This window comes from Erythrolamprus reginae, chromosome 1 (genome assembly GCF_031021105.1).
Source record: "Erythrolamprus reginae isolate rEryReg1 chromosome 1, rEryReg1.hap1, whole genome shotgun sequence".
Taxonomy (NCBI): domain Eukaryota; kingdom Metazoa; phylum Chordata; class Lepidosauria; order Squamata; family Dipsadidae; genus Erythrolamprus; species Erythrolamprus reginae.
The window spans coordinates 189,555,081-189,568,936 of NC_091950.1; the positions used below are offsets into that span (position 1 = coordinate 189,555,081).

Below are 13,856 nucleotides of genomic sequence, written 5' to 3' on the forward strand. Positions count from 1 at the left end.
GTTGCCCCCCTCTGTTGTCACAATACTTCCAAGCACTCTCAGTAGTCACAATACTTCCAAGCTAGTGGTAAAAGCTGTTGTCACTGCCATCAAAATCATTCATTATACAGTCAAAGGTGACTTAAATCTATTTCATCCATGAACTGGAAACAAGACGAAGGCCCCAGCATGGAAAATCTGGAAGAAGTAGTGAGTGACAGGTATGTTTCTAGCATGATGAGATGAAAGCTTAAATATAGCATGCTGTAATATGCATTAAGGTTCCTTGTGTTTATATTTTTAAACTAACAAAGAAATTAGAAGTAAAGATTGCCTTTAGCTATCTGCATTTATTTGATTACAGTAAGAACTAATAGAGGGGTGTAGTGGGGGTGTAGCAAGGGGATGGGTTGGAGCGGTGGGGTTTGCCAGAGCCATGCCAGAACCCTGGCCAGCAGCAGTGTTCACTGGAAATGATCTGTTGGGTTTAAGATCACCAGTGTGGGTGACTGTAGGTGTTCTGGGGCAGAGCTAAGATTAGCGGCAGTGCACAGCTGATCAGCAGGGAGGCAGGGAACTTCAGGTTTCAGTGACAAGATGTGGATGCCTGAATGGTGGTAGCCTGCCTGTGGCAGGATGGGGCAGCCCGAGATGACCACCAGACAGAGGGAATCACCCAGAAATAAGAGAAGAGGCAGCATGAGGTAGAGCAGTGGTAGGCAAAGTTGGCTCTTCTATGACTTATGGACTTCAACTCCCAGAATTCCTGAACCAATCATGCAAGCTCAGGAATTCTGGAAGTTGAAGTCCACATGTCATAGAAGAGCCAACTTTGCCTACCCCTGGGATAGAGGGAAGGTTAAATGAGGCAGTTTGGTGGGAAATGGGGAGGGGGAGAGAACAAAGGACGAGAGTGGAGAAGGAAGGAGGAGAATGAAGGAAGCAGAGAAACACCGTGAGAGGGCAAAGGGAGGGAGGGTGGAAGAGAAAGAGAGAGAGAGAGAATCCAGAGGAAGTGCCAGACACACCAGCAGATGGCAGAGACAAGCTGATCCCGAGGCTCCACACACCCACAACCTCTCTGTCTTACCAGGATTCAGCTAAAGTCTGTTGTCCCCCATCCAGAGATCCCCCCCCCAGCCTGTGGGAAGAGCAGCCACAGCAATACCAAATACTGTTCATAGGAATCTCCAATCAAATTTCATAGTCATTTTGCATATTTATTACTCAAATGGGTACTACTTTATGAAACTAAAGACTGCACGCATGCAAAATTATGCCTGTCCAAAACCATCATTTGTCCTTACTGAAAATACCAAATTAACAAACCTGACATGACCAGAATAATACATAGAGGAAATTAGTCTGTTCATGGTGGACATGCATAGCTGAATTCTGACTTCAACTCTCCATCCCAACATCAGTCAGCTGTCCATATTATCTATAAAGCACAAATGCAGGCATGAATCTCACCTGTTTCTTCAAGGCAGTCATGTGGTTTTACATTCGCCCTTGGATTTTTCTTTTTCACAATTCTGGCCGCTAAAGCATTCCGTCTTAGCATTGTGGGGTTTTTTCCCAAACAATAAAAAAAGCATATTTTTTTTAACAAAAACAAATTTAACCAATAGAATAAATACTAAATAAGTAATAACGTTTCTTTTTTAAAAAAAAAAATCTTTCTACATGGTAAGGTTAGAATTAATGTTTAGGGCAAATTAGAAATAACATTAAAGAGTAAAATGCTAGATGCTACATGTAACACAATTTTTTTTAAAAAAAAAATACACATGTGGTGTTATTTAATTTTGTGGAACAAAAAAAGCTATTCTGAGGACAGAGCAGAATGGGCCATGTATGATCTCAAACTAGTATTGCAGCACCATTGCAGAGGGTACCTCTATCCTCCTGCCAATTGCCATAAAGACCAATACAATTACAGAGGTCTTTTCATATGATTATACTGTTCTTAACTTTTAATTGCCACAATGGCAACAGGCATTCATGAGATGGTACTTCCCTCACATGTATAAGATAAAAAACAAAACACAACAAAACTCCATTCCACAATGTTTCAAGAGCAGGCTATAAAAACTTGTCAAGCTCTACAAAGTTGGGCCGCTGAACAAGAGTTAACTATTAAAAAAGCTTGATGTCAGCAATTTGTTCTTCTAATAGAATTAATTAACAGCTCAACTGAAGAGAGACTTACTTTTCTAATGATTTAGCTGTACATAACAAGATCTGCTTTGACGGAGTGTAAGATCTGCTTGTAGGTTCATTTCCACATCCCATACTATCTTGGTTAAAAATTAAAAAAATATATCACTGAAAAATATTTTTTTTTAAATATCAGTGACGGATTAATGATTCTACTAAAATATAATTTTAAAAAGCTGTTGTAACTTTTTATTTTTTTGCTTTCTTGTACTGCCTCTTTTCAAGGTTAGGGTAAAAGATTGATTTTGGCACAACGGTAAGATAAACAGAAATGCACATTAAATAATTGGTGAACTACGGAGTAATTTAATACATTTTCCAAAATAATAAGCGACTGTATAATATACATCTACCGAGAATAAATATATTATATCAATACTTTCAGGTATTGCATCTCTTAAATTTAAATAGCTTACAGGATGACCAATAAAAACATTATTGAGTCAAGTTCAACTTGGGGAACTGCATAAACATATCTACACAGTTTTCTTGGAAACAGAAATGAAATGGTCCGCTACCCCATCTTTTTTCTGGAATATTGTTAAATGTCCTATTTTATAGTCCTGGTACTCCAATAGGAGTAAATACATTAATATCGTGTTCATTGTATAAATAGCTCCTTAATTTTAAATATAATCTTTCTAAAATAATTCTGTACTACAAATTAGTTATCGTTCAATATTTTTTAGCTGTAAGTTTTCATTGTAATAGCTTTTTACAATGTTTACATCATTTATTCAATATAGTTTATGGATAGTTTATTATACATTTAAGTTAGAAATAATCCAATATTATACAGAAAACCTTTCTGGGATTATCTAAGGTAGTTCTCAGACTCTGAAACTCCCATCAAAGGAGTCCTTGCAAATTCTCATTTTAATACTCTTTCTCAGAAGGTAAAATTAAAAGGTAGTTCTACTCAGGGAAACCTTTTAATTATAACATTTCCGTTTTACTGAAATGAATTTTAACTAAGACTACCATATTTTTTGGAGTATAAAACGGACCATTTTCCCTCCTAAAAGAGGCTAAAAATTTGGGTGTGTCTTATACTCCGAATATAGCTTTTACTAAGCTTTTTTTTAGCCCTAATAATCTTCCATGCTTTGCTAGCTAAGCAATTTCCCTCTGCCTGCTTTTTTCATTGCTGCTCTGTCCGACAATCTGCTGAGCCTTTTTTCAGCCCTAACTAACAGTGAAGCGACCTTCCATGCTTTGCTAGCAAGCCATCTTCTGCCTTTTTTTCACCCTAATGGGATGCTAAGGACTGAAGCGATCATCTGTGCTTTGCGAGCAAAGTGATCGTCCCTTTGCCTGATTTTCTCATTGTCTCTCTCTGAAGTGAAGTGGTTTAGAAACTGTTTTTATCCTTAACCAGGGGACAAAAAGCAAGCACATGGGCTCAAAACCAGCAAGCTAATGTGCTGAAGCTGACCAGACTCAAGACTAGCCAGATGAATACCTGGTAGGCAGATTATTTTTTCCCTATTTTCCTCCCACAAAACTAAGGTGCGTCTTCTACTCCGGTACATCTTCTACTCTGAAAAATAAGGTATATCTACTTTTAGCTTCCTAATTTAATTGATGTGCTTTTGATTGTTTTTAACACTTCAATTATACATTTTTATTTTATCTTACAGTGTTACTATACATTCAAGCACCTTTGGCATTGGAAAGTCAGAAAAAAATGGATGGATATATACATATACATATACATACATACATACATACATACATACATACATACATACATACATTTTCAAATTCAGCAAAAAAAATATGTGACATATATATATATATATATATATATATATATATATATATATATATAATGATTTTTAGTATGATTTTTTTAGTACAGCAAAAACCTGTGATACACACACACACACACACACACACACTGGTACCTCTACCTAAGAATGCCTCAACTTAAGAACTTTTCTAGATAAGAACCAGGTGTTCAAGATTTTTTTGCCTCTTCTTAAGAAACATTTTCTACTTAAGAACCCGAGCCCGGAAAAATTTCCCAGGAAATTTGAGAGCGGCATGAAGGCCCGGCCAGTGTCCTGACATTCTCCCTTTAATCCTGGCCATCTCTGGCTTTTCTGGGCTGCCAGAGAAGCCTTTCAGTGGCGCTTAAGGAGGCTTTGGCAGTCCAGAGTGAATGAAGCATTTTCTTTTCTCTGGGCGCTTGGACAGGGAATTAACCTCTGCCAGCGCCCACCGAAAAGAAATGCTCCCTTCACTCTGGGCAGCCCAGAGTGAATGGTGCGTTTTTCTTACTCTGGGCGCTTGGAGAGGGAATAAAGCACTTCACTGTGGTGACTCCCTAACTCCCTACCTCCAACACACCTGGCGCGAGATTGTCTCCTGGAGCGTCTGGGTGTGGAAAAGCAAAAGGGAGCTCTTTGCACTAGCCGGATCAACTTGGCTTTAGCCAAACCGAGGAGTCACCACAGTTAAAGAAAGGCACTGGGTACAAAGTGAGCAAGTAAGAGGAGAGTGGAGCCCTTCAGCATGGGAAGGAAGAGGAAGCAGGTAGCTGCAGCAGCCTTTCAGTCAAAGGGGCGGGAGGTTCCCCTCTCTCACCCGCCTGGGTTTCTCTCTCTGGCGCAGTGTATGGGAGGCAGCCTTGCGCCAGGTTTATGGGAGGCGAGTGCTCCTCCTCACTGCCGCAGAGTCCCTCTTTTTTTAAAAAAAGCCTTAAAAGTTTTGGATATTTTTTATTCCACTCACCTCACCTTCTTCCTTCGGCAGCGACAGTCCTCCTCTTCTTCTTCCTCCTCCTCCCACCCAAATTCTGAGCTTTTATTTCTTTCCTAAAGTGTTTCCCCGTATTATTTGCTTCTACATTGATTCCTATGGGAAAAATTGCTTCTACTTACAAACTTAAGTACCTGGTAACGGAAGGAATTAAGTTCTTAAGTAGAAGTACCATTGTATATATGTATGTATTTGTGTGTGTATGTATATGTATATACTGTACATATACATACACATACACACACACACACAAACATACAATTAAGTTCTTAAGTAGAGGTACCATTTTATGTATGTATATGTGTGTGTGTGTGTGTGTATATATATATATATCTCCCTTAATTTTAAATATTCAGCAATATTCAGGGGAAAAAACCATACTAGCATCAGAAAGCTAGAATGGAACATGAAGTTATCCCACAGATCAACCTGCTCCAATTAGACAAGAATGAATTACAGGTAGTCCTCGAATTACAACCACAATTGAGCCCACACACACACATATATAATCACATATTTTTGCTGAATATTTAAAATTAAGGGAGACTAGGATAGCGCTTTCGGCCTTGTTCTGGCCTCATCAGCTAGCCATACCCTTACTGGGATTTGATCCCGGGGCTTCTGCTTTGTAAGGAGAGAATTAACCTCTAGGCCACCAGATCTGATCCCTTCAGCTTTGTACCAGGGAGGGGCTATATGTTTTTTCTGTTGGATCACCCTGGTATATTGAAGGAACGTCACAGCTCCTTTTTGCCTCTAGGCCCAACCCAAGGCCATTTCAAGGCAGTTAATTTATTCATAGCCAACAAACTATGTTTTGTATGTATCATATTTTTGCTGAATATTTAAAATTAAGGATTTTTGCGTGTTTTTGCGATGCTGCAGGGGAATCCCAGCAGTGCAAAAACGGGCGCTTCGCTGGCAACGGAAGTCCGGAGGTGGGGTTTCGAGGACTTCCTGTTTTTGCGATGCTGTGATTTCGCTGAGGCTCCCCTCGCTGGAAACCCCACCTCGGGACTTCCGTTGCCAGCGAAGCACCCGTTTTTGCGCTGCTGGGATTCTCCTGCTGGGATTCTGTAGCATCACAAAAACACGGAAATTCTGAAGTGGGGTTTCCCATGGAGGGGAGCCTCAGGGGAATCCCAGCAGCTCAAAAATGGGCGCTTCGGCTGGCAAAAGGGATGAGTTTTGGGCTTGCACACATTAATTGCTTTTCCATTGATTCCTATGGGAAACATTTTTTCATCTTATAAACATTTCAGCTTACAAACCTCATCCCGGAACCAATTAAGTTCGTAAGGTGAGGTATCACTGTATGTATTGCATCTTTTTGCTGAATTAGATCTATTTCAGCCTCGTTCTGGTCTCATCAGCTAGCCATACCCTCACTAGCCATACTCTCACTATATCAGACATACACATAGCATTAAATTTTCATATTTTTTTTATATCAATACCCGAAAATCATGTTTTTAAACTTAATTGAGGAGTTCAAAACAAATTCCATACAATGAATTATATTTTATATGTTCAAGGAACTGAACGATTATAGCTGTTAGCTCTATTGGATACACTGGTGTCATGTAGAGCCTACCAAAACATATTATTTCCAATACAAGCAGCACAGAGCCCCACATCAGCACACATACTCTGGTGTATGTGTCATGCAGAGGAAATGCTCAGTGACCAAATTTTACATATTTATCAAGAGTACCACCCTGTAATATATTTGCCTGATGTTGAATGGGACTTACTTCTGAACAAAACATATAGATTGCAAAGTGAATATGCTGTTGTAGACACTATTAATTATCCTTAATGGGAAATTATACTTTTTACAGGCAGGGGAAAAAACCATACTAGCATCAGAAAGCTAGAATGGAACATGAAGTTATCCCACAGATCAACCTGCTCCAATTAGACAAGAATGAATTACAGGTAGTCCTCGAATTACAACCACAATTGAGCCCAAGATTTCTGTTGCTAAGTGAGAAAGTTGTTGCGAATTTCACCCAATGTTACCATTTTCCTTGCCACCGCTGTTAAGTGAATCACTGCATTAAGTTATATTATTATTATGTTCATTAAGTTATATATTATAAATTATTAAATTAATTTATCCAGGTTTGGGATGCATTGCTATAACTCTACAAACAGGCTGCAGCTGAATAGCAAAGCTGGCTGAGGAATTCTAGAAGTTGAAGTCCACAAGTCTTAAAGTTACCAAGGTTGGAGCCCCCTGATCTACAGCACGGGCATCCACAGGATTTCACAGTTTCACCAAACTAACAAAAAACAGTATTGCACTGCAAGCTCACCTTTTACATCCACACAGGTGATATCCCAAAAGATGTACAAAAACAGAGCTTGCACTGAAATGGTGTATTGCTCATTCTGCCCTCCTTGCACCACTTCTGCGGAAGCTGCCAGCTTATATAAGTTACACAAGGAACCCATCTTAGCAAGCGAAAGGAAGTTCTTAGGCAATCTTCTTCCAGAAGAGCCTTTTATTCCTTGTAGATGAGAAAGGGATTCAAAAAGTGTGTGATGCTGGTCCTTGCCTGACTCCACTAAGTTCAACTGTTTGACGCAGCTGTTCAGTTACCTCTGGCAGCCTAGTGAGCTTTTCTGCTATTGTACATTTTTAGAAGGAAAAAAAATGAATAGATGCTGGGAACGATAAGCCACCTAAACTTAAATATGTCACCACAGGAAAACTGAACTTCATTATCTTAGCCAATGGAAAAGGAGAAAAGCTCTGAATTATTTACCAAATTCTTAATTTTGCCCTTATAAATAACAAGGTCAAAGAAAATTTTAGCACAGGCTCGAAGAATGTTATGGCGGTAGTGGTGATGGTGATGTTTTGGTGGGAGTGGTGAGAACCAAGTGGAGCTTGGTTTCTTTCATTTATTAAGAATAAACTACATACAATTGAATAGCCCATTCCTCAATTTTTCCCTTTATTTACATTTACAGCACACCTGCATTGGACCCAAAATTGATGCGGAGAGTTAGAAAAGTAACTGGAATTCTATGAATCAGCACAGATACATGTTTTTGAAAAATCTGTACTAAACAAATTCAGTGCTCCCAAACCTTGTTGACCCAACAGGTGGCTTTGAAATTTTGAAAACATATATATAGCAAACGAAAATGGCTGACATGGGAATCTTTGTCGAATCACCAAGCCCCATTAGACACACAGAGAGGATAGACCCCCTAGCCCCCAGTTTATCCTTGATTTTTTCTTCTTCTCAGCAGAGTGGTCATAATTTATAAAGCGAGATCTAAAGGGCTTTTTATTGCCAAAGAAGTTCTTTGGGATCCGACTGTATTCTTGTCAATGCAGATTAGTCTATGGGTATTTTGCTTTGTACCTTGCCTGCTTCCTTTTTGTTTAAAATTGAAAGAATTTAAATATTTAAAAAGTAGAAGAGAATGGCAGCTTGACAGGCAATAAGGGCAGCGTCTGTAAGCACACTGAGATTCACAGGAATCCTGCTGGCAATTCCAGCACGTGTTTTATCTATATACTATACACCAGGGGTCCGTCAAACTGGTGGCCTGTGGGCCGGATGCTTCAAATGCAGGAAACGCTCACCCCAGCTCTGCGAATGGGAAAAATGTAATGAAACATCAAGTGATGGCAACATCATGCGGTGAGTTTGACACCCATGCTACACACTGACTGTGAATCAGTATTAGTTCTTCCAATTGTGATTTCAATCCTATTTGTATTTACTTGAAAGAGTGAGATTTATTGCTGAACTATACGTGTAGGTATACAAAATTATGACATTGTTACCAATTTATCTATAAACAAGGTATGATGTTAAATTATAAGAAAAATACCAGTCACGTAATGTGACTCCTTACCGTGGGATTGTTTGAACTGGTTCAATAACTACTTCCTCTAAAAACAGAAACAGAAAATTGTAGGTTGATGGACAAAAAATATTAATCGTATTTTTTCCTCTTAAAATGGAAATCACAGAATGATACCAATGCCTACAATAAATGTAACATTATTTGCTAGACTTTCCTTAACTTCTTTGACTGAGGGTTTTTTCTGTGGCCTCTAAAGGCAGATGTCAGGGGTCTCCTATTCAAAAACATCTATTTGACCTGACTGTTTTATGGATAACTTTAGATCTAATGCCAACTGTTCATTGCTAGGAAATGTTGCATTGAGAGTGGTGGCCAGGTAACTCCAGCAATTAAAGGAAACAGCTTATTTGAAACTATTGCAATCAAAGGCAAAATACAGCAGAAAAAAATCAACTGGTCAGTTTTGGATGACTTAGAGAAAAACTGTGTTCAAAAAATGCAATCCTATTCCTTCATTTTGCAACAGCTTTTGGTATTATCAATCATGGTATCTTCTTGGACCATTTCAAAGGCAGTGAAAAGGGAAGGACCCAGGGGTGGGTTCTAACTTGCCATGTAGCCATGCCGCATGCACACGCTTTATGCACACACACACACATGTACAGTGCAGAAAATTTGTATTTTTTTTAAAAAACACCCCAAAACAAGATAGCAGTGCATGCGCAGTGCTGGGAACTTGGTTTCTATATATGTATCAAAGAAAAAAAAAATCAGCAAAAAATTCCCCACGAATATAAAAAATCCAAAAATCAAAGATTGCGGCGTCCATAGACCGACACCGACAAAACCGGCTCCAGGACATCACCAGTGGTTTGCTCTGGTTCTATAGAACCAGTGTGAACCAACCTCTGGAAGGACCGATTTGCAAGGTCTCTCTTCTGTCCTAAAGCAGCAGGTGAAGTCAAGCAGAGGGAAGAAAGGATGATTCTGGAATCCTTCTTGGTTCTCTCCTCTTCCTATTTCTCTTTAATATCTAAAATTTTCCTATTTCTTTTTTTAAATCTCTCTTTAAGATTCATTTAACATCTGGGGAAAATCAACTATTGTCATAGGGTTTAGTATCATCAAACTAATCTTGGACCTAGGCCAAACAAGCAACATACCGCAGGAGAAGAGCTGACCAGTGCTTGGAGGCTATAAGGGTCTGGATGAGGAGGAACAGATTCAGACTAAATCCCTCCATGACAGAGGGATCTTGGGTTTATGGACCTAGTGATTTTAGAGAAATACCATCTTGACTCTGAAAAGGACTGTGCTGTCCCATTCAGAAATGGCTTGCAATTTTGCCATCCTTCTAGAGCAGGGGTGTAAAGGCCTGGGAGGTTGAATCCGGCCACAGGGTGCTTAGATCCTGGAAACAGAAAAGGACCAGCTCACAGTGCCTCTGCCAGCAAAAAACAGAGCTTGAGCCTGCAGCCCTCCCAAGCTCCATGTTTGCTGGCAGAGTGTTGCAGGAAGCCATTGCACCCAAAAACGGAGCTCGAGAACCCATTTTTGCTGGCAGAGTACTTGGGCCACCATAGGAGCCCTTAACATGAGTAAGGTTGAGCTGGCCACCCCACTCTGGCCACATCCATCACCACCCAGGTCAAACGCAACCCTGATGCAGCCCTCAATGAAATCAATTTTGACACCCCTGTCCTAGAGTCACAATTTCTGTTCAACAAGGAAGGGGACAGCTGTGGCCAGGAAGCAACCATTTCACCAGTTCAAATCTCACCAGGCACTGAAGGCTTTGTTCACAGTCAAGGTATTTTAACCTCCTGGTTGGATTATTGTAATATGCTGTACATGGGCTGCCTTTGAAAAACATTTGGAAGCTATTAGTTGGTATAGAATGTGCTGATCTAGGGTTTATCCTGGGAACCTAAGTCACCCTGCTCCTTTGAGAAGTGCACTGGCTGCCAGTTGGCTGTCAGACACAATTCAAGGTAGTGATTCCTATGATGGAGTGTAGTAGGCTGGATCACCGGAGCGATAACAGGCAGGTCAATCCTGATACAATCTGAGACAAAAAGGGTCCAGACAGCCCTTCCCTAATGGTTTTTTCAAAATGTACAATAAAGACAGATAGCAAAGTGCTTCAATTTAGCAAGATTCTGTCTATAGTTGTGGAACAATAAAGAACTCAGTTGGAGTTCTTTATCACATATCTTGCCTCTGCTGTTTCTGCTCCAAATCTGTAATCAATGGTGTTGCCCTAACAGGTCAGCAGGACACCCATGCTAAACAATTCAGTTGATTTTCTCTCTAGTTCCAACATCTTCCATTTTCAACCAACAGGAATTGTATCTTCCTGTCTGGGTTATGCAGTACTATTGGAAAATTGATTTCAGCACTCTATCTGGGATTCTCTAGATTGGTTGGTTGTCCTCTCTTCAGCCTCCATTTGGACATCTCCCATTTTTTTTCTGAATGTGAAATAAAGAAATCTACAGGACAGAAATAGATCTGGAAAAGCAGATATGTCAACATAGTGCAGTTAACTGGACCATATACAGCAGGATAATTAAAACAGATTAATTTCTGAGCAATCTCCTTTTTTTACTTCATGTAAGAAGTGAAAAACTAATTGAAACTGACAAATATAGGGGAACCTGGACAAAAAAACCCTACAAAAACCCAGATCAACATTTCTCATTTTCCAAACACTGTAATGGGGAAAAATTGAACTGTTACTTTTAAAAGTAAAACACATTTTACAAATCTTTAAAGCAAAACAGCACAAACATCGCTTTCTTTTTTTCTGAATAAAATAGCCGAGTTTTCCTTTCAAGTCTGGACAGTAGTTGGTATCAATAATAAGAGGACTTGTGGGGAGGTGATAGGTAGAAAAAAGAAAAAAGAACTTAAGGAACAAAGTGCTTAGGGAGAGAACAAACACCTGGGCAGAAATGGCTGACTAGTGTTTTGAAGGGATGGAGGACTTGTGCTTTTGACAATCCTTCTGTCCACACTGATAACAAGTCAGTTGATCTTACCACAATGATGACTGTGACAAAGTATTATAGCCTTTCTCACCTTGAAGCTATAATAGGATTAAGCAGAAGAAGACTAATCCAATATACTTAACAATGCCTTAAACTAGATACATTCAAGAGTTAGAAACTTGATGTGGGTATGTCCAGAGACTGGGGGGGGGGGGGGGAATGGCACATGATTCTTAAAATGTTAGCAGGGACATGGCCCCAGGCGTTTTAGTTTATGTTTAGTTTAGTTTATGAGCCATGGTGGCACAGTGGTTAGAGTGCAGTACTGCAAGCTGCTTCTGCTGACTGCTCGCTGTAGTTCACCAGTTCAAATCTCACCAGGCTCAAGATTGACTCAGCCTTCCATCCTTCTGAGGTGAGTAAAATGAGGACCCAGATTGTTGGGGGTAATATGCTAACTCATTAAACCACTTAGAGAGGGCTGAAAAGCACTGTGAAGCTTTGCTATTGCTAGTTATGATATCACATACTATTTACCTTCTGGACCAAACACATGCAATCTTCCATTATGTTTATTCTTTGGTTCCTGCAATACAGATAAGGTAAGAATTGCTATTTTGCTAGGTCTTTAAATTCTTCATGATGAGTGCTCTTACTAGAATAAGTTCTAAAAATACATGATAACACAATACAGAATGTGATTCTTGATTACAGTTATGTATATTCAGTGGATTAAAACTGTTTTTCATTAAAACTATTAAATACCAGCATACACGTTCCTTTCAAAGGCAAACTGATAGCAAAATCTAGATAATTTTTTTTACCTTCATTGCATCTGTCCTTCCCAAACTATGCCTAATGTAAGATAAAACATATTTATGCAATGAATATATGCAGCATGGCATACAGAAATGCAAATAATGCTTCAAAATAAACTTGCACCCCAAAACTGCTCTCTGGTTTTCTGGAGACCACTAAATCTTGATGTGGTTCATGTCGTGCTACAGTACAACTTTCTTAAGCATTTTGTTTAATCATACCTGACAATTTATACAATTCACCTTACTTTTCTCCAGCCAGAAATTGTCACAAATATTAAGTTAATAGAACATAGTGTGCCAAAAAATAGTCCAAGTAATTACATTATGGCTTAGTGTATATTTACAAATCCAGTGGTTAAGGCAACAAGGTAGACATCAGGAGACTGTGAATTCTAGTTCCACTCTAGACACAAAGCCATGTGGTTGCCCAACACAATTTCTGGCTGGAGAAAATTGTAGCTACTTGTCCAGTCAATAACCAGGAGTCAAGACTGACTCAAAGGCACAATACAATAATATATAATTGGAAGGTGTTTTACTGATCTTCAGTGCATCATCATTCTACATCATTCAAAAGAACCATTGCCAGCAATCCTTATAAAAGGATACAGAATTCCTTACAATATTCCTGACACACAAAGAAACCATAATACAGTACATAAGCACCAGAAAATATCTATCTACGACTTATCTTTCAATTACTGCTAAGTGACAGAATACACATTAGTAATCAGCCTGGAGATCTAGTAAGACATTAGACTGCTCTGCAAGAATAGGAATGCTCTCTGGTTTAATCTTCTGTCTGAAAACTACCATGTGCAGTTTGGTTAGTAAAATGATTATAGTCCCTAGCCCAAAACTATTTGGTGGCTCTCCTGTTTTCACCTAGCCATCATTTCAGAACATCCTTTTTGTCCTTTCCATGAAACTTCTATTTTAAGATTATTATGTCACACTGCATCTCTCCATTCCATCTATTTATGGAAAGCAGTTCTAATGTTTGACCAGCCTCTTACGTCTGACCTTTGATGAATTCCCAACTTTCCATTCCCAATGCAAGTTGAAGCCACTAAGCCACCACAAGTCTGTGGGTTTCCATCACCAACCCAGCAGTGGGATCAAGCATATTGGGCATAGATTTTGCTCTATAGCAAGAGGGGGTGATACATCAACAACAATAGCAGCAGTAGCTGCATCTTGTCCTTATAGCCCAACTTCAGAAACAGCCTAGTTTAATTCAGTTAATCTGCAT

The 13,856-nt window shown here is 39.3% G+C and overlaps 1 protein-coding gene across 2 annotated transcripts in view; it reads right to left on the minus strand.

The window, feature by feature from the left end:
- ERICH2 (glutamate rich 2) overlaps positions 1-13,856 on the minus strand; it is a 33,383-nt gene that overhangs the window by 8,849 nt on the left and 10,678 nt on the right. The window contains exons 5-9 of one of the 2 annotated variants that reach the window (XM_070731733.1): positions 12,608-12,638; positions 12,321-12,369; positions 8,842-8,878; positions 2,192-2,275; positions 1,453-1,535 (exon numbers count right to left, since the gene is read on the minus strand). In XM_070731733.1, coding sequence (XP_070587834.1) covers positions 1,453-1,535; positions 2,192-2,275; positions 8,842-8,878; positions 12,321-12,369; positions 12,608-12,638 — 284 coding nt within the window. The remainder of the gene's footprint in view (positions 1-1,452; positions 1,536-2,191; positions 2,276-8,841; positions 8,879-12,320; positions 12,370-12,607; positions 12,639-13,856) is intronic. The other variant, XM_070731734.1, reaches the window with a different exon arrangement.